The following is a 20,026-nucleotide window of genomic DNA, read 5'->3' on the forward strand; positions in this document are numbered from 1 at the left end:
ATGGGCATACAGTCAACTTTATGGACCCCCACACAAGTTATTGTATAGGCTAGAATGGTTTAACTTCCATGGTTCAACAAACAGTTCAGTATGATCATGGAAGAACTCCTCTATGGTATAATGTGGGGTTCGTAACCAACTTTTGGTTGAGTCGTCGAATTTTATAACAATGGTGTGTGTATGTGCATGGTGCATGGTATGTGTGTATGGGTCAAGTAAGAGTTTAGACCTCTGTTACCATCGCTTTGTGGAATTTCAATTTAATATCGGGTAGCCTAATCTGAATCTCTCAATGAATCAAATAAACCCCCACTTCACAAAGCCTGGGCCCATTTTCCAAGATGGGCACCTGCCGTTTTAAAACTATCATGACATTGACAACGATCTGTCATGCAAACATCATACTACAAAAAAACAGTATTACTGCACAATATTTATAGTAGAGTGTCGTGACCGAATGGTTAAGGGCATCTAATACAAGTTTTGATCCAAAGTCACCGGAGTGTAGGTTGGAATCCCGGTCGTGACACTTGTGTCCTTGAGCAAGATACTTTACTATAATTGCTTCTCTTCACCCAGGGGTATAAATGGGTACCTGCGACGGTAGAGGTTGATATTGTGAATGAAAAAGCCTTCGGAACGCCACGGGGATGCATACTCCCTCCCATAGGGAGCTGAGAAAGATTAAAGGGATGTTATTGACCCAATGACCACTGGACTAATGTAAAAGCGCATTGATGTTTGCACTGATTGCCGTGAGACTGGTAGGCGTTTGTATTTAAAAAAAAAAAAATAATAAAAAAATGCAGCACCCCCCCCCCTTTCGCTCCTGTCAGGGGCCAATTTCATAGAGCTGCTTAAGCAAAATATTTGCTTAAGCACGAAAATAGCTCGCTTATTTTACACATGTTACTGGCCAAAATTTCCTGCCATGTACATTGCTTTTGACTAGTATTAAGCTGTTGTTGATTTAAAATTGCAATTGAGTGGAGTCTTGGCCGGTAATCTGATTTTACTAAGCAGCAATGAATTTTTTGCTTATGCAAAAATTTTTGCTTAAGCAGCTCTATGAAATTGGGCCCTGATCTCCGGTCCAGAATGTCCCAACCATCAGCTCCAAACTAACACAAGAGGGCGCTGTTTAAACTTGTCCACAAAACCTTCAAAACGGTGAAGATGGCGGCTGGCATTAGAGGAGTCTTGCCGGAAGATGTGGCTGAAATGGTGTCAGCCTGTCGGGTTTTGGTTGTCGGAGCAGGAGGAATAGGTTGTGAACTCCTGAAGAACCTTGTCCTGACTGGATTCCAGGACATTGTGTTGGTAAGAGCTGATTCTTTCATCATTTCCAATCAACAAATAGATGTAGTTCTATTGTTTATCATTTGCCATTGCTTGCCTTGTATGTCACGCTTGTGAATGTGATCATTCATTCAATTCAGTTCAATTCATCACACAAGGTTAAACGTGTGTTCATTGTGGTGAGCATCCGCACGTATGTACAGTAAAGTTTATGCATTACTAACTGAGCCAGGGCTAAACATTTTAATAAGCTGTTTTCCAGTATTCCAGTTAGTAATTTTTGAGCTTAGCTTAGCCTACCAATCTTTTTAGGAATTGGTAGCTAAGATTTAAAATGTTGAAGTTTGACCTTAAAAAAAAGTTCTAGCCCACGCACATTTTATCACACAGACTAGTTATTTAAGTTGCGATAGTCGTAAACAAGAACTATGTCATTTTTCTTGACTTGAGTCCTTGTTGTAGTAGAAAACTAGCCCACTCTGACGTCCTACCAGGGCCCAATTTCATAGCGCTGCTAAGCACACAAATTTGCTTAGCATGAAATTTCTTCCTTGATAAAAACAGGATCACCAACCATATTTCCATTTTTTGCATATTGCTTATTACTTGTAATCAACTGTTGTTTGTTTATCCTCAAAACCACGTGGAAATTGGGTTGGTAATTCTGTTTTTATCGAGGCCAAAATTTTATGCTAAGCAAATTTTTGTGCTTAGCAGTGCTATGAAATTGGCCCCTGGGCTAGGTAGTAGTAGAAAACAAGTGTCTATTGCAATGCCCGACTGAAGAACGTTTCTTTTTTTTCTTCATTGTCCATTGAAATAGGTTGACTTGGATACAATAGATGTGAGCAACCTCAATAGACAATTTCTATTTCACAAAAAACATGTCGGAAAGTCGAAAGCCCAGGTGAGTTTTTATTTTCTTTTTGTTTATCTTTGTTTCTTGTTAATAAAATTTGCTTTTCCTATATGGTATTGCCCTTTAATTGATGCTTATCAATTAATACAATCTTGTCAATTACAAAGAGTTTTATTTGATGCTATTTAAGTAATAACAGAGTACTAGTTTGTAGTTTAACGATTAGTCATAAAAAAACCTAAGAGTTGGTTAAGTAATTTAAAGCGTGTGTTACTATTTTTGTTTAAATAAAGGTTGCAAAGGAAAGTGCTCTCAGATTTAATCCTAATGCTAAGATAGATGCCAGACATGACAGCATCACCAAGTGAGTAGAATTAATTAACTTTATTTACTCTGTTCTTAAATAAACAAATCATGTTGTTTTCTCTTTGTCTTGTTTTGGCATTATTTTATTTTATCATATATATTATTAATAGCACAATTTTTATACTATTTAAAAATAATAAACCAGTAATGAAGAGAATCAATTTTTTATTTTTTTTTAAGTTTTTTTTTTATATACTTTTTTTTTACTTACTAATGTTGATGAACAACTGAAAGAACTCTGTTAATGATTTCCCCCAACTAGCCTTGAGTACAACAGAGAGTTTTATATGCAGTTCACACTGGTCATGAATGCTCTGGACAATAAAGGTGGGTTTATTATTATTATTATTATTTATATTGCAGTTAATTACTTTGCAAGTAAAGTGTAGGGACCAATGCTTGATGGTACTTTATTATTATTATCATTATTATGTAATTTTATCTCAGCATGCAAAGAAAGATCACATTTTCCTTCGTGTCGTCTACTCCTCAAGTCGGTCTACATCCTGTAGCCTTAGATCTCAAGGGTCTTTCTCAGGATCCTATTAGGCCAAATAACCAGTTGATCGTCCGGATTTTTCAAAAAGGAGGAGGATGAGGGCCTTACTATTTACTTATTTTTTTTCAAGATGGCCGCTTAGTATTTCAAATCAAACAGGCCACCAATTCTTCAGTTTGAATCAACCGCAAACTTATTTATACCTATTAGTTGCATGAGGACCTGTGTTAACACTAACACTAACAGGGTCGGATAACAATTTTTTTTTTTTTTTACTACAAAAATCGAAAACCAGTAACTAGTAAAAAAATTGATGCGGCCCCAAAAAAGGATGCGGGCGGGCACGATCAACTGGTATTTTTTTTAATTTGGCCTTATTATTATTATCATTATTATTATATTTTTCTGGTATTATGAAACCAAGGATGCCTCATTTATAAGTAAACTTAATCACTGTAGCTCGCAAGCCCCAGGAAACCTGTAAACAAGGGTGCTCCTTGTGGGAACCAGAAACACAGGGGTTAACCCCGTACTCTTTAATAACAAATGTCTTGGGTTTTCTTCCGTTATTACCAATTCTGCAACATGGGACCTTCGGTTAAGGTTCCACCTGAAGGACAAAGCGCCACGACCTGTTCGTTGAATCCACCTTCCGCTGATCAGAAAAACCAGAACATGAGTCCAGTGCCCATAACCGCTCGACCACGAGTGCTACAAACTAAGAAACTAAAAATATAGTCTGAAATGATAATTTGTTGTTGTTTTTTATAGCTGCTCGTAACCATGTCAACAGAATGTGTTTAGCTGCAGATGTTCCGTTAATCGAGAGTGGATCCGGAGGTTATCTCGGACAGGTGTCTGTCATTAAGAAGGTACCTTGATCAAATAGGATTTCAAAAAAGAGATGTTAAATTTGCATTGGGGATAAAGATTATTATTTTGTTTTACCCTTAAACCGATATGTGTAAGCACTGTTTACTCAGTACTTTCCTGAGTTTTGTGAAAACCAAATTACAGGCATTTTACTCGGGTGGGATTCGAACCCACAACCTTTGGCAACCTAGAGCTGGGGTAGATTTCACAGAGAGCAAGGACTAGTCCCAACTTAGGACTACTCCTAGGAGATATTAAAAACATAAGGCTAGTCCTAAGTTAGGACGAGTAACTCATCCTAACTAGAGATAAAACTAGTCTTAACTCTTTATAGAGTCCACCCCAGATGTCTTACCAACTAGACCACCGAGATTACCCGGTAGATAGAGGCAGTTAGGTCCATTGACCTGACACACCTGGGTTTTTTAATTTCCAAGCAATGGCCCCTTGATCTTAATCTTAGTTATACTATTTTTTCAATATTTTTTACCAATCGAATAATTTGTGTATCACGACATATGACTATATTGTTTCTGATTCAGAAGGATCATATCACACATTGCAGTTTGTTTTAAATGTATTTGAAGCCGCTGTGGCAGGAGATTCAGTGTCTCCCCCCCCTTAAGATTCAGTCCCCATATGGCAAACTGTGTACAAACATCTTCTGATAGCACCCTCTTTTTAGTAGTCCTCCTCAGCCCATGTTAACTTCCCAATTGGGGGACCGAATCTCCGGGGGACAGAACTCCCTGGGACACCATGTTTAAAATCTTGATATGACTTCATTATTCCTCAGGGCCTAACGGAATGCTACGAGTGTGTACCTCAGCAAGCTACAAAGTCTTATCCTGGATGTACAATCCGGAACACTCCTTCAGAACCTATTCATTGTATTGTGTGGGCTAAGCATCTGTTTAAGTAAGTAACTTTGTTACAATGAGGGTATTTCCAATCAGTCTATTGAATGATTCAGTCAGCTTTACTGAATGTACTTTTGATTTCCAATCAGTCTATTGAATGATTCAGTCAGCTTTACTGAATGTACTTTTGATTTCCAATCAGTTTATTGAATTATTCAGTCAGCTATACTGAATGTATTGAATGATTCAGTCAGCTACATGCTAAATGTACTCTTGGTTTCCAATCAGTCTATTGAATTATTCGGTCAGCTATAACTAAAGCACTCTTGATTTCCAATCAATCTATTAACTTATTCAGTCAGCTATAATCATTGTGCTCATGATTTCCAATAAGTCTATTGAATGATTTAGTCAGCTATATTGATAGTAATCTTAATTTTCAATGCTGTTGCATGATTCAATCAGCTTCCCCCCTGAATGTTTCTATTGAATGGTTCAGTTAGCTAGACTGAATGTACTCTTGATCTTCAATTACTCTATTGACTGATTCAGTCATCGATACTGAATGTACTCTTGATATCCAAACAGTCTATTGACTTATTCAGTTAGCTATACTGAATGTATTCTTCACTCACAATCAGTCTATTCCAATCAGTCTATTGACTGATTCAGTTAGCTTACTGAATGTACTCTTGATTCCCAATCAATCTATTGACTTATTCAGTCAGCTATTTGGTGAGGAGGATCCCGACCAGGATGTATCTCCAGACACCGCTGATCCCGAGGCTTCTGGTGATGCCGGCCAAGCTTCAATGAACACAGAGAACCCAAATGATGGTTTAACCTCAACAATGGAAAGGACCTCTACAAGAACATGGGCAGAGTCCACTGATTATAACGCACAGAAGATATTTAAAAAGGTTAGTTTTGAAAGGCTCGGGTACTTTTTGAAAGTCCACAAACGCCCACAGATTTACATAAGCCTTTTTGAGGTATGGCGGACGTGATACTCGCGCGTCACATGCCGCGACTGATGCCACGTTCACCATGTTGGTGGTCATTAGGTTTACGTGTAAACGCCGCGCCGCCTAAAATGCGCACTTCACTGAATAACATACGTTCTATTTCTATGGTCAACACGCACAAATTCACTACAGCTTTACAGTGTTGTAGCATTGTGTCCGCCATATCTCAAAAAGGCTTATTGAACTTATACGGTTTGAAGATAATGATGGTCAAAAGCTTCCCTAAAAATGATTATTTCCTGAGGTTCTGTAGTCTTTGAGAAATGATTAAAACAATTTTTCAAAAATAATTTTTGTCTTGGTGAGACGAAAATTATTTTAGCATGTACAACGGATTTGCGCAATTCTCCTAAAAAAAACATTGCTCTGTGAGTTTCACTTTTCTTTCTTAAAAACTTGACGACTAATGAAGTTGAAACTTCTACAGGTAAATGATATTACACACATCTTCATCTACAGTGAGTAGGGATTCATGTCATGGCCGAACCCTTTGTCAACCTTGACTACAAAACAATAAAAGCATTTTTAACCTTGATTCCAACAGTTGTTTCATGATGACATCAAGTACCTCTTATCAATGGACAAACTTTGGACGAAACGACGACCACCAGTCCCATTGGTGTGGGATAATTTACCTCAGGAACAAGGTAAGTTTTACATTTAAATAACTATAATCAAATCAAAATAGCTGCAATTTTAGTAAATTCATTTATGTTCCTGCTGTGTATCTTACTAATGAGGTCACTACCCATCAAACCGAGAAAGGAGACTTCCTGCCTCACATTTAAGAATGAACTCCAAACCCATCTGTTTTAATAAGTTCTCAAACCCCACCTTAAATGGTCATGTGACCACCTTGCCGCTATGAGCAAGTTTGAGTGTGCACCATGGTTATTTAAAGGTTGACTATTTTGACTTGAACCCAGGCTGATCGACCATTGGTTGACTACTAACTATGGTCGACCATTTGGAACCAGCTTCATGACCATGGATTCTTCCGTGGTCCCGATAGCCCGTTCAATTCTAAAATGTGTAAAGCGCGGAGGGGAACCAGTGAGACTTGACGAAAACGCGGAAGGCAATGGAATGTTGAATACCGTGGTACTGATTGTTGAGTAGGCTTCCAAACGAGTCGTTCGAGTGAGTGCGTCACTGACTGCGCATATGCATTGCTGGTCAGTAGTCGACTACATGTGTGCACTCGAACTTACTCCAGTTGGCTGCCTAAACTAACTGGGGTATTTATGAATAAAATGAAAGGCACTTTAAATTTAACCTAAGCAGTTTGATAGTTTAAGAACATTTATTTTGAAACAGAACTGGAACAGAGCCAAGAGAGCATTGTGTTACATGACCAGAAACAACAGAGTATTAAAGATTGCGTCAGTATGTTCAAAGATAGCCTGGAATCCCTCAAACAACTGTACAAAGAGAGAGGAGAGTTAATGTGGGACAAGGTAGGTCAGAAACCCAGGCTAATCTTTGTTAATATCAACTTTTTGAATTAAAGGCAGTGGACGTAACGTAGTTTTTGAGAAAGAAGTAATTTTCCACAAATTTGATTTCGATACCTCAGATTTAGATTTTGAGGTCTCGAAATCAAGCATCTGAAAGCACACAACTTCGTTTGACAAGTTTTTTTTTTCTTTCATTATTATCTTGCAACTTCGATGACCAATTGAGCTCAAATTTTCACAGGTTTGTTATTTTATGCATACGTTGAGATACACCAAGTGTCTTCAATATAAACTTTTTGAATGAATTAGAAGGAATTAGAAGCATTAGAGGAAGATTTCTGGAAGAGAATCCTTCCCCGACTGGGCCGAAGATGATGAAACCGATGCCTCAAACAAAAGTGAAGAACATTTACAACGATGACTAGAGCAAGCTAGTCGAAATGTTGAGACCAGTTAAAAACTCACTCTGCGAAATAGACTGTGCAAGTCTCGCGAGAAATTGAACTTCCGGGACCATTGTGGTCCCAATCTAATGGAGTTTTACGTAGGGGAGATTTTGTTCTGTCGATAATTTTAGTTTAACATAAGTTATGACTCTAAAAAGTGAATATGTCCTTGGGAATGTAAAAATAAGTGATTAAAAACAGAAAAGTGAAATCAATTCAACAAATTAACGAAGAAAACCAAAGGAAAAAACTTGACCTCCAGTTTCCGGTTTACTCTAAACAATTAAGAATATTACCCAATTGACGTTCCCATTATCGCTGAACCTATGTGAGGATCGCATCAACTGGACGTGATTCACAACCGGGGTGTATTAGAAAAACCATCCAGGTCGATGTCGAACAGCGATCCTCGTCCCGATAAATGTATAATTTTTACGTTAATTTAAACAAAACAATTATTATGTACATGAATTTAAATAATAGTTATACAAAAAGGACGTTAAAAATAATAATCTTTAAGAATTTTTTAACAAATAACAATTTCAATACAATTGGTTTTGTACAAAAATATACTTTTTTTCGAATTAAGTTTATTGGCCCCTGTCTTTTTTACACATTGGACCTGTGCCCAATTTTATGGCTCTGCTAGTGCTTACCATAAGCATAGAATGGACGATTGCTGAAGCAGGGAATTCTGCGCTTACATTGAAGTTAACAACAAGAATTCCCCTCGATCCACTGAAGCAAAAGTAGTAGTCACAGCTCATTTACTACCTTCCGCCCAGGTAGTAGTTAGAAAGCAAGACGGTTCTTTTTCAGAACTGAGAAGTCGTCCAAATTCTGAAAATTCTACATCGCGTTAGTAGAATATAAAGCAAGACAAGTTCTTAAAAGAACATAATCTACCTAGCAAGTAGATACACACTTGGTGTTACCACAAACCAAATATATATTCTCAGGTTAATTTAGGGATATTTTAGAACAAATGGAAGGAAATTAAACATATTGTATTTAATCTCTTTAAAACCTTCCCCCCCCCCCAAAAAAAAAAAGATATATATATACATATATAATGAATAGGGTAGATGGCCTTAGCTTTCGATTCAATCCGGACCTTCTTCAGAGGCATAAAACAAGTACAAACAAATACATATCCATTTATAGAAAAAGAGAGGGGGAAAGGGATTAAGGAAAGGATCCAGAAAGAAGCGGGAAAATAACAGCCAATCAAAGTTTCTATTTCAGAGACATTATTGGTGGCTATGAACCAATAGGAGTGAAGTGGCGAGGACAAAGGATGTTTAGAATGAAATATATATATATTAAAATAATTTTTAAAATTTCGTTTAGGATGAGGACGCTGCTATGGACTTTGTCACATGTACTTCAAACATCAGGGCTTATATCTTTGGCATTGCAAGAAATACAAGGTTTGACATCAAATGTAAGTTAGTTTTGCCTCATGATTTCAGTCTTCAGACTACATGGCTATAAAGGCACTGGACACTATTGGTAATTACTCAAAATAATTGTTAGCATAAAAACCTACTTGGTAACAAGCAATGGAGAGCTGTTTGATAGTATAAAACATTGTGAGAAACTGCTCCCTCTGAAGTAACGTAGTTTTTGAATAATGTTAACTTCTCACTTAAATAGTAAGACTTCAGACCTGAAGCCTTTTATTTTATGCATCTGAAAGCACACAAATTTGTGCAACAAGGGTGTTTTTTCTTTCATTATTCTCTTGCAACTTCGATGACCAATTGAGTCCAAATTTTCCTTGATTTGTCATTGTATGCATATGTTGGGATACATCAAGTGAGAATATATGGTCTTTGACAATCACCAAACGTAGACTAAGAAACTCATACTAAATTTGAAGTAGTCAGTGTGGGTACAAATCGTTCTGGATATGAACCAATTTAGTGAAATAGTGGAGTGAAAAGAGTGTAATGTTGCCAAGTAAAACTATGACTCATTTTTGTCAACAAGAAAGTGGGCAATCCATCTCCTTCATCCGTTAATGTTGTACTTCCTCTTGACCAATCAGCTGCTTTCCTGCTCTCTTTGCACCTGTTTTAAAGGAAGTGCTATGAAAACTGGCCGACATCCAAACTCCTTCATTGACAAAATTCCACAAACTAATTTTGTCTGCTCAGAACTATTCTGTCCTTAGTGCAATTTCTGTGGATTTCATAAAACTGCTTTTTCATAATTGTTAGCTCCTGGTAAATGGGATTCATTGATCAAGGGTGGTCTTCAAAATAATTCTTTGAAAAAAAAACAAAAAAAACCTTTGCTTTCTAAGTAAAACACATCCCTTTGACTTATTTTTTCCAATTATGTGCACTTTTCACAAAAGGACCTAAAAATAATTCACTAAAAAACTGTACCCAAATGCCTTCAATTCAAGTATCCCTAAAGATATTAAAAGTCTATAATCTTTTAAAGACACTGGACACTATTGGTAATTGTCAAAGACCAGTCTTCTCACTTGGTGTAGCTCAACATATGCATAAAATAACAAACCGGTGAAAATTTGAGCTTAATTGGTCTTCGAAGTTGCGAGATAATAATTAAAGAAAAAACACCCTTGTTACACAAAGTTGTGTGCTTTTAGATGCTTGATTTCGAGACCTCAAATTCTAAACCTGAGATCTCGAAATCAAGTTCGTGGAAAATTACTTCTTTCACGAAAACTACATTACTTCAGAATGAGCCGTTTCTCAAAATGTTTTATACGACCAACAGCTCTCCATTACTCACTACCAAGTAAGGTTTTATGCTAAAATAATTATTTTGAGTAATAACCAATAGTGTCCACTGCCTTTAATGAAAATGCCGTTAATGACCTTATAGTTCTGAACAGACGTTTTTATTTGTTCGTTTTCCTATTTGTTTCCATAGCAATGGCAGGGAACATCATTCCAGCAATAGCTACAACCAATGCCATCGTAGCAGGACTCATTGTTATGGAGGCTTTGAAGGTTCTGGCTGGTCATATTGACAAATGCAAAATGGTGCGTCTCAAAATCACTATTGCTTTCTTCCTTACATCTTGATCCTAAATAATAATTTATAGGAATAATATATGGATTTTGAAGATGCTCATTCTTATATACATTCCCCTTTTGAATTTCTGCGCTAGCTGTGTAAGCGTAGTACCTAGGAATGTGGATTACACACGCACAAAAGACCGAAATGGGAGACTTTCAGGAAGCTTGGTGGCAGCAGACTTAAAATTCCATTGTTCTCGATAATGTGCGCAGGCTCAGAAACAATGGAAATTTACCTGGTAAGTCTGCTGCAACCTAGCGCCTCAAAGTCTCCCATTCTCCCCTAACCCATGAAATACGCTAGACTTAAATGCAGAATTCCCTGCTTCAGCAAGCGTCCATTCTTTTCTTATGGTAAGCAGAGCCATGAAATTGGGCAAAGGTCCAATATATAAAAAGTACAGGGGCAATTTCATAGAACTGCTTAAGCAAAAAATTGCTAAAGCACGAAAATAGCTCGCTTATTTTACACATGTTACTGGCCAAAATTTCATGACATATACATTGCTTGTGACTGGTATTTAGCTGTTGTTTACTTAGCATAACAATTGAGTGGAGTCTTGGCCGGGAATCTGATTTTACTGAGCAAAATTTTATGCTTAAGCAGATCTATGAAATTGGGCCCTGGTCACCATGGTGTCCTGTGCTGGACCTTGGATCTTTATTAGTTTCTTGCTTACATTTTGGTCCTAAATCCATCTGTAATTCATTTGAGTTATTTTATCTGTAGACGTTAAGTAATTTAAACTTTTCAGTTCATGATTTCAATTTAGTTTGTTACAGTGGTTTTCACATCATTTTCTACACTGAAACTATTCTAAATCATTTTGTTCACTATTTGTTGAATTATATTCATTTAAATATGAAATGTGTATGTTTTTGTATAATAAGGGTAGATAATTCAGTCTAGTGATACATTTTGTACCGTAATATATTTTTTTCCCACTACTTTCAGGTATTTCTGTATAGGACACCGAATGAAAGGAATAAGCTGTTTCTAACATGTACTTTGGACAAACCAAACCCAAAGTGTTACGTCTGTGCATCTAAACCAGAGGTATGAGTTTTGGGGTAATCCTACATTGAAATATAGTTCATTGATACACTAAAGGGTTTTGCAACCTTTTGTAGATCAGGTATTTGGCCATGACATGAATCCCTACTCATTGTGAATGAAGATATTTGTAATATAATTTGCCTGTAGTTTAAAGACACTGTGAAAATTTTAGCTCAATTTGTTGTCGAAGATGCGTGATAATAATGAAAGAAAAAACACCCTTGTCACACAAAGTTGTGTGCTTTCAGATGCTTGATTTCGAGACCTCAAAATCTAATTCTGAGGTCTCGAAATCAAATTTGTGAAAAGACTACGTTACTTCAGAGGGAGCTGTTTCTCACAATGTTTTAAACTATCAACCTCTCCCCATTACTCGTTACCAAGTAAGGTTTTATGCTAATAATTATTTTGAGTAATTACCATTAGTATCCACTGCCTTTAAGCTTCATGGGTCGCAATGTTTTGAGAAAGAAGTGAGACTCACAGAGCAATGTTTTCAGGATCGAGAGTAGTGTAAATCCATTGAACATGCTAAAATAACTTTTGTCTCATTGAGACAAAAATTATTTTCGTGAAATTGTGTTACTCATTTTTTAAATTTCTCAATATTATTTTAGGGGAAGCTTTCTAAAAAAATTATCTTAAAACCGTGTAAGTTTAATGTAAATCTGTGTATGTCAGGCATGCAACTCTTCCGCGTTTCCGCGGAATTCCGCGTTTTTAAAAATATGATTAGCGCTAAAAAAATACATTCCGCGGTTAGCGCGATCTTAAGATAAATTCAACAATGCATCGTAACGCATGGTCTGGCCTCTGCCTCGGTACGCAATCCATTCTACTGCATGGTCAATATAAAGCCCACAGCAAGCAATGCATACGTTTACACACTGCGTGCGGTCATTAATAGCCGTGTTTACGGTCGAAAAATCTGGAACAGTGGAACGCACCCCGTGGCGCGGGCGAGTTGTGTGCTAAACCAAGTTATTATACAGCCTTGAAATGAGTCTAAGGTCGTGTCTTCGTCTGGTCCCGCTGTTTTGCAATAGTATACACGTGTTGTACATGTATGTGTGTGTGAGTTAGTTACCAAACGTACATGTATACTGTGTGCTTGTCTCACATTGCGTTACGAAACAGTCGCATCTTCAAACGTCCGTCAAAATGACATCCAAAAGAAATTATATTTTAGAGCGGGACCGAGTGGTACCTGGCCAAATTAAAGCCATAGATAAAGGAGTAAAAACTACCTGGAAGTGGTTCTGGTTGGGAAAAAAAAAAAGACGTAGACGGTAAACTGCTCTCCGAAACCGTCCGGAAAGTGGACAAGCCCAGAATGGCATATTGTGTGGTGTGCAAGAGGGAGATTTAACGACGGCAAGCGGGGACAAGTGGCTCGCACCGACCATTGTAAGGTGGCAAAGCATCGGGAGTTGATTAAGTTGAGGAAAAGTAACTATTGTTTCCCAGGTAGTTATGAAATTTGCATAAAATTATTATTCCCCCCCCCCCCCCAAAAAAAAAAAAAAAAAAAAGATTTTTTTTTCTTTTTTTTTTTTTCTCTTTTTTTTTTTTTTTTTTTTGGGGGGGATAATAATTTTATGCAAATTTCATAATTACCTGGACAACAATAGTTAGTTTTCCTCAACTTAATCAACTCCCAATGCTTTGCCACCTTCGAATTACGGTGCATACATAGGCAAGGTGTTTTTCCATGTTATTTTAGTTGTATAAAACACTCCACTTTGTCTTACATGCTAACAATGAACCTAAGAGCATAAAAAACCTCAACACTTTTTAGGGTACCATTGTGGGTCTCGAAAAGTTTCCTCTTTTTTTTTCATCGGGCAGTTGCATGCCTGGTATGTTTGTGCTTTGTGTGGTACAAAAAGTACCCAAACCCCTTTTAAGTCCTCCTGCTAAAGGAACATTCTCTAAACACACTATGCTTTTACTATTCTTTTTAAGTATTGGACTTTCTGACTATCATTTCCAAATTATCTTTTTATTTGCAGGCCTCAATAAAATTGAATTTGTCAACTACAACTGTAAAAACCCTTGAAGATAGGGTAAGTAAATACACTTTTCTTGTATGAGTAAGTTGTACAACATCTAGTGTCTGATGTGTGAAATGGAAAATAATGAATAACAATTCTTAAGGTTTTTGGTAGTACTGCGTCCTAACTGTACCCTCACTAATAATAATTATAATAATAATAATAGTGGCTTCTTATTTTGCGCTCAGGTCCGTCACGCAGTGACGCTCATGGCGCTTCAACATTATTACCCCTGGTCACTGGGCCCTAAATCATTCCTTTAACCATCTCAGCTCCCTGGGGAGTATACAGCCTGTGCAGCCAAATATGTAGCGCAATCAAGGCTAATCCATCACAAGAACCAACTCTGCCCTCACAGGTACCCATTTACTCCTGGGTGGAGAGAAGCAATTACAGTGAAGTGTCTTGCTCAAGGACACAAGTGTCACGACCGGGATTCAAACCCACACTCCGCTGAACAGAATCACCAATGCTTGAATTCGGTGCTCTTATCCGCTCGGCCACGACACACCACTAACACCCTAACCAAGAGACTGATTGAGTCAATACACGGCTGTTACGTACAGCATTAAATATCCCGTGGCAAGACAACATAACAAATCACCAGATATACAGAAACATCCCAAAGGTATTACAGACCTTACTCCAAAGCCGACTGAGATTCAGTGGGCACTGCTGGAGGAGCAAACAAGAGATGGGTCAACTAGTTTTGCTCTGGGAGCTTCAACACGACGACAGATCAAGGGGTGTCCTGCAACAACATTTTGTGGACACCATGGAGCGGGACTCTTGCATTAACGGCCGTGACCTACCAGCCATCGTGGAGCGATAAAACATGGCCAAATTTCATAGAGCTGCTTAAGCACAAAAAGATGCTAAGCACAACAAAGTTAGGCTTACCAGAATAAGGTTACCAGCCAAACTACCATGTCACACATACCATTTGTGACTGGTATCCTGCTCACTTCTGCTTAGCAGAGAGTTGTTGAGCAATATTTTCTGCTTAAGCAGCTCTATGAAATTGGGAACAGTGGAGAGCCGTTGATAGAAATTCCAGAGTTCGCTTGAAATGATGATGAGATGATGATGTATCATTGAGATTTTGTGCTGAGCTGTTGTCTCTGTAAAGAGTGGACTGTGTAATCAGATTGGTGGTTGTCTTGTTTGATTTTAGATTCTGAAACAAGAGTTTGGGATGATGGCTCCTGATGTAGAGATAGAAGATGGTAGAGCATCAATCTTAATATCTAGCGAAGAAGGAGAAACAGAAGGTAAAGCTACTTCAGTTGCCCTATTCAAGTTAATAGATGTTAAGATTTCATGTTGCTGGCAAATAAAATGAAATGAAATGAAATGAAACTCACATCTAATCCCTTTGCCTTAGCGCTCTTCACTCGTACTTTTATCAAAGAATAATCTCTCGTTTTGGTCTTTTTTATGAATAATAAGTGTTTGTTGTTTCTTTGTGACCTTCAGATAACAACTTTAAGATGCTCAGTAATTTCATGAGGAGTGGCGTCCAACTCAAAGCGGATGACTTCCTTCAGAATTACCAATTATTATTAAACATTACTGACTGGTAAGTACACAAGTCTGGGAGAGACCAAATCGGTTTAAATTCTCAAGAGATGTAATGTGCATAAGGTTTAATCTAGATTGTACACTTTAGACCAGGGCCCAATTTCATGGCTCTGCTTACCGCTGAATTCTGTGCTTAAGATCATGATTCTCCGCTTACGTTCAAGCGCCAAATTTCTGCGCTAGCCTTGTAAGCGTAGAATGCCTAGTAACGTTGAGTACGCACGCGCAGAAGCCAAAATTCTCCGCTAACCCGTGAAATATGCTTGCCGTAAGCACAGAATTCCCTGCTTCCGTAAGCACCGATTCTGTGCTTACGGTAAGCAGAGCCATGAAATTGGGCCCTGTTGCTTTTGTGTATGGAAAATTTGGGTATGATATGGCAGATGCAGACAAGTTGTTGTAGTTTCTCAAGAACAAGAGTTACTTTAAGGGTTTGGGCAATTTTTGTACTCCACAAAACACAAACGTCCACAGATTTACATTAAGCTTCCACGGTTTATAAGTAGTGATGGTAGAAAGCTTTCTTAAAATTTTATTTGCTGAGGTGCTGATGTTTTTGAGAATTGAGTAAAACAATTTCACAAAAACAATTGTTCGTCTCGGTGAGACAAAAATTATTTGAGCATAAAAATTGCTCTGTGATTTTCACTCTTTTTTTTCTTCTCAAAAACTTGATGACTTATGAAGCTGAAACTTCTACAGGTGTTTCTGTCCCACTCACTCTGAATGAAGATGTATATGTGCATCTTCAATCACAGTGAGTGGGGCTTCATGTCGTGGCCAAAAACTTGGATCTACAAAAGGTATCAAAAGGGATAAAAAAAGTCAATACATATGCAAGAAACATTAAACAACATTAAAAAGATAACTTGGAGGCCTCACTCATCACTGGAATGAACTTAAGTAGGATTTGAAACTTTGCATGGTGGAAATAAGATATAGAAGAGTTTGCGGTAACACCATGTAAGGACTGTCTCTAAATGAGTTGGGGTGGTTCTGAAAAGAACCGTTGGATTAACTCTGTCTCTAAATGAGTTGGGGTGGTTCTGAAAAGAACTGTTGGATTAACTCTGTCTCTAAATGAGTTGGGGTGGTTTTGAAAAGAACCGTTGGATTAACTCCTACGGTTCTCTTCAGAACCACCCCAACTCGTTTAGAGACAGTCATTACATGGTGTTACCGCAAATTCTTCTATATGGAATGAACTTGGTGCTTTGTGAATTGTACAATTTATAATGTGAGTTCTGTTTGATTGATCTTACTAGTGATACGCTCCCAGAGGATGTTGAGTTTGAAGTAGTGAGTCGATCTGCGGACACTGCACCTCAACCAGAACAATCAACGGAAGACGTTAAGAATGAAAGTCAACCAGGAACCAGTAGCAATGGTATCCAGACTTCTAACAGTAACAACACAAATGGAAATGGACAAACAGCGGGTAAGTCAGGATATCATTTCATTTTCATTTCATTTTTATGTTGCAAATCTTTTTTCTTTTTTTTAAGACCCCTTTTGTAACTGTTTTGTATTTATAAAACATTGTTGCCAATCTCTATCTCTTTAGGACATTGTTGCAACTTTTCTGTACTTATAAAACATTATACAAAACAGTTGCTATCATTTGTTGCAAGTGGTTTGTATTTATAAGTTATTGTTGCAAATCTCTATCTTTATAAATCCCTGTTTCAACTGTTCTGTCTTTCAAACAGATGAAGACGATGACCTAGAAATAGTCATGCTGGACGATGAAGACCAAAAGGAAACCACAAAGATCAGCAAGAAGAGGAAATTATCATCGGAGGATTTAGACTCTAATGCCGCATCCTCTTCAACTCCTGCTAAGAAAGCTAAGATGGTTCAACTAAATCAGCAGGATGAAGAAGAAGATGAAGATATCGTGCTGCTTGATGATTGAGACTCACTGCCTAGGAGGATAGTCGACTCTCATCATCATGGTCTTACTGTCCTGAGTATTTGTTTCCGATACTTTGACAAATCAAGTACCTGAATGATAAGAGACTTTATGAGCATTTGGATTTGCTATGGTTGTACAGTGTATGCTAATGCAGTGTTGTAGCCATGGTGGACTGTGCCTGGTGGGTCTGCCCAGAACTAACAAATTTCGCTCAGCACTCTGAGCAAAATTACACTGTGCTGCCCAGCTCAGATTTCCCCTAGATTGCACTTCAAAATAGATGGCCCCATATTTAAAGATGGAAGACGAGCAGAGTATACTGTTCGAAACGTCGAGACCAAACCGGCTCTTTTCAGAGCCAACACTCACCGTAATAAATTTACACATGGTTGTTCCGGCAAGTTTACTGTTTATTTATAGTTTCCTCTTAAACATGAATAGTTTTGTTGAACCACTCGCCCTTGGTGGACTAAATTGGATTTACAGCCCTCCACTAAAATTGGTCTTCCTACAACACTCGTCATCATCCGACATAGACTCGCATAGACAGCTTAGGGCGGCCTCTGCCTCGAATTGTGCCTGTAGGCAGACCATCTATAGCTGCGCCGGGCAGGCCTCCCTGTCTCATCACATGCGCGCACCATTTTGCTTTCCGCTCTAAGACCTCGTCACTCGTGAGACACCACCGTTCACCGATCAGTAGTATAAATCAGACCTACCATGAAATGCTCTTCTTGTAATTCTGAACTGACAGGGTTAATGTGTCTTACATATAAGTTATGTCATCAATGGACTACATAGTAAATTGTGTTACAACTGTATGTTGCCTGTCATTTTGTCTTGAGCATTGGCTGTATGACATCAAATGGTTGTATGACATCAAATGGTTGTTCTGTACCAATACATTTTATTTGTGCTAGAAACGCTTTCAACAAGGGACTAATGATGTCCTCAAGATATGGTTTTTAAAAACTTGCCCTAAAAACACGGTAGTCCCAAAAGGGTCATGTGCGACAATAATGTGCCACACATGGTAGCTGAAATGAATATTCATGTAATGAGTTGTCACATGGGTATTGTCATACTGAATATTCATATAATGAATTGGCACATGGGTATTGTCAAAATGAATATTCATATAATTGGTTGTCACATGGGTATTGTCAAAATGAATATTCATATAATTGGTTGTCACATTAGGATTGTCGAACTAAACATTCATAAATAAAAACCTAGAACGCACTAGGGACGTGATGGACGTGGTGTGTCATTTGAAAGTACATATGCACACAGTTTGTAGCACGTTCATCCCATTCATGGATAGACCCAAATCATTACAAGATTTTAACTGACTAGGGTCACACTGTAGATATTTTTCCAGCCCCCAAAAAAACATGTTAAGATTTTTTTAGGACGAGTTTGGACGTTTTTAGAACTACTTTGGTGTGACCCAGCCTTAAACCACCACAGGAATGAATACCCATTAGTTACTGTTGAACTATGAATATATTTTCTCATCTTGTTGTGAGAGGGATTAGTGAAGTTAAGTCTTGTAAGGAGATTGTTACGAGCGCCTCTTTGATAAACTACATGTATCAAGTTTTTTTATTGGCGTGATTTTTGTTTAAGTAATCAACAATTGTATATATTATTATTCTACTAACACTGTGGGATGATTAATGTCCTTTTTCGATGTCTCTCCTCTCACCATTGTTTTCACTGTTTTTCTATATTGTTCAATTCACTATTAGTTGGCTAGGTTTGGTTTATATCTGAGCAACCATGTTTGTGTATCTCAAGGGTCTGTGTTTTTATTTGTGTTTTCTTAATAAACATCAGGGATGAATACGTCATACTGAAGTCATCTTGTGTGTTTTCTTAGTGATTGTTATATTTTATTTTTTACAATTGGTACTTTAAAGCCATTGGACCCTTTCGGTGCAAAAAAAAGAAGAAAAAAGTTCACAGATTTACAAATAACTTACAGGGTTTACAGAAGGTAGTGGTGAAATACTTCTCTTGAAATATTACTCCACGAAATGCTTTACTTTTTGAGAAAACAGTAAAAAAATATCAATTCTCGTTAACGAGAATTCCGGATTTATTTAAAACACATGTCACGACACGGCGAAACGCGCGGATACAAGGGTGGGTTTTCCCGTTATTTTCTCCCGACTCCGATTTTCACAGGTTTGTTATTTGATATAGAAGTTAAGATACACGAAGTGTGGGCCGTGGACAATACTATTTACCAAAAGTGTCCAATGGCTTTAATGGCAATTGATTTCGGTGACTCATTTCATTCAGTCAATTTGTCAAATACTTAATCACCAGACTGAAGATTTGATGGTCACAAATTCTGTGAAGAATAATTTTTTTAGTAACTTCCATTTTGGATAACTTTCCAAAGTGGAGGCGCCATGGCCCCATACGGAAACTTTTCGGTATTTTTTTTAAATATTTATTTTATTGACCTTCAATAACAGTTAACACAGAATTTTTTTTGTAGAAGATTGTTCCTAAAATTTATATAAACTTTAAGTTTTGCGAATCCCCCCCCCCCACCCGGGCCCGCCTTTAAATCTTTCAAACTTTTGCTTCATTTTTTTCAGTATGCAAAATATGTACAGAAACAAGTATTGTCCCCAGAAGACAGATTTTTGTATTCGCTTATATAAC

The 20,026-nt window shown here is 37.6% G+C and overlaps 1 protein-coding gene across 1 annotated transcript; it reads left to right on the plus strand.

Annotated features, from left to right (window-relative positions):
• Positions 1-1,171: 1,171 nt before the first annotated feature.
• Positions 1,172-19,200, plus strand: LOC139935080 (SUMO-activating enzyme subunit 2-B-like). Its single transcript, XM_071929537.1, has 17 exons — positions 1,172-1,320; positions 2,123-2,206; positions 2,452-2,522; positions 2,787-2,851; positions 3,795-3,895; positions 4,693-4,814; positions 5,481-5,676; positions 6,326-6,428; positions 7,099-7,238; positions 9,035-9,128; positions 10,592-10,704; positions 11,696-11,797; positions 13,810-13,863; positions 15,026-15,122; positions 15,328-15,430; positions 16,698-16,870; positions 17,142-19,200. Exons 1-17 carry the CDS (start codon positions 1,177-1,179, stop codon positions 17,345-17,347), a joined length of 1,968 nt encoding a protein of 655 aa, XP_071785638.1. The 5' UTR covers positions 1,172-1,176; the 3' UTR covers positions 17,348-19,200.
• The last annotated feature ends 826 nt before the right edge of the window (positions 19,201-20,026 follow it).

This window comes from Asterias amurensis, chromosome 3 (assembly GCF_032118995.1).
Source record: "Asterias amurensis chromosome 3, ASM3211899v1".
NCBI classification, from domain to species: domain Eukaryota; kingdom Metazoa; phylum Echinodermata; class Asteroidea; order Forcipulatida; family Asteriidae; genus Asterias; species Asterias amurensis.

Bases quoted from the DNA above. Each gene is read 5' to 3' on its own strand.
- LOC139935080 (XM_071929537.1), top strand. From the start codon at position 1,177: ATGGCGGCTGGCATTAGAGGAGTCTTGCCGGAAGATGTGGCTGAAATG. The intron at 3,896-4,692 runs GTACCTTGATCA...ATTATTCCTCAG, and splicing joins AGGTGTCTGTCATTAAGAAG to GGCCTAACGGAATGCTACGA. The intron at 9,129-10,591 runs GTAAGTTAGTTT...TTGTTTCCATAG, and splicing joins TACAAGGTTTGACATCAAAT to CAATGGCAGGGAACATCATT.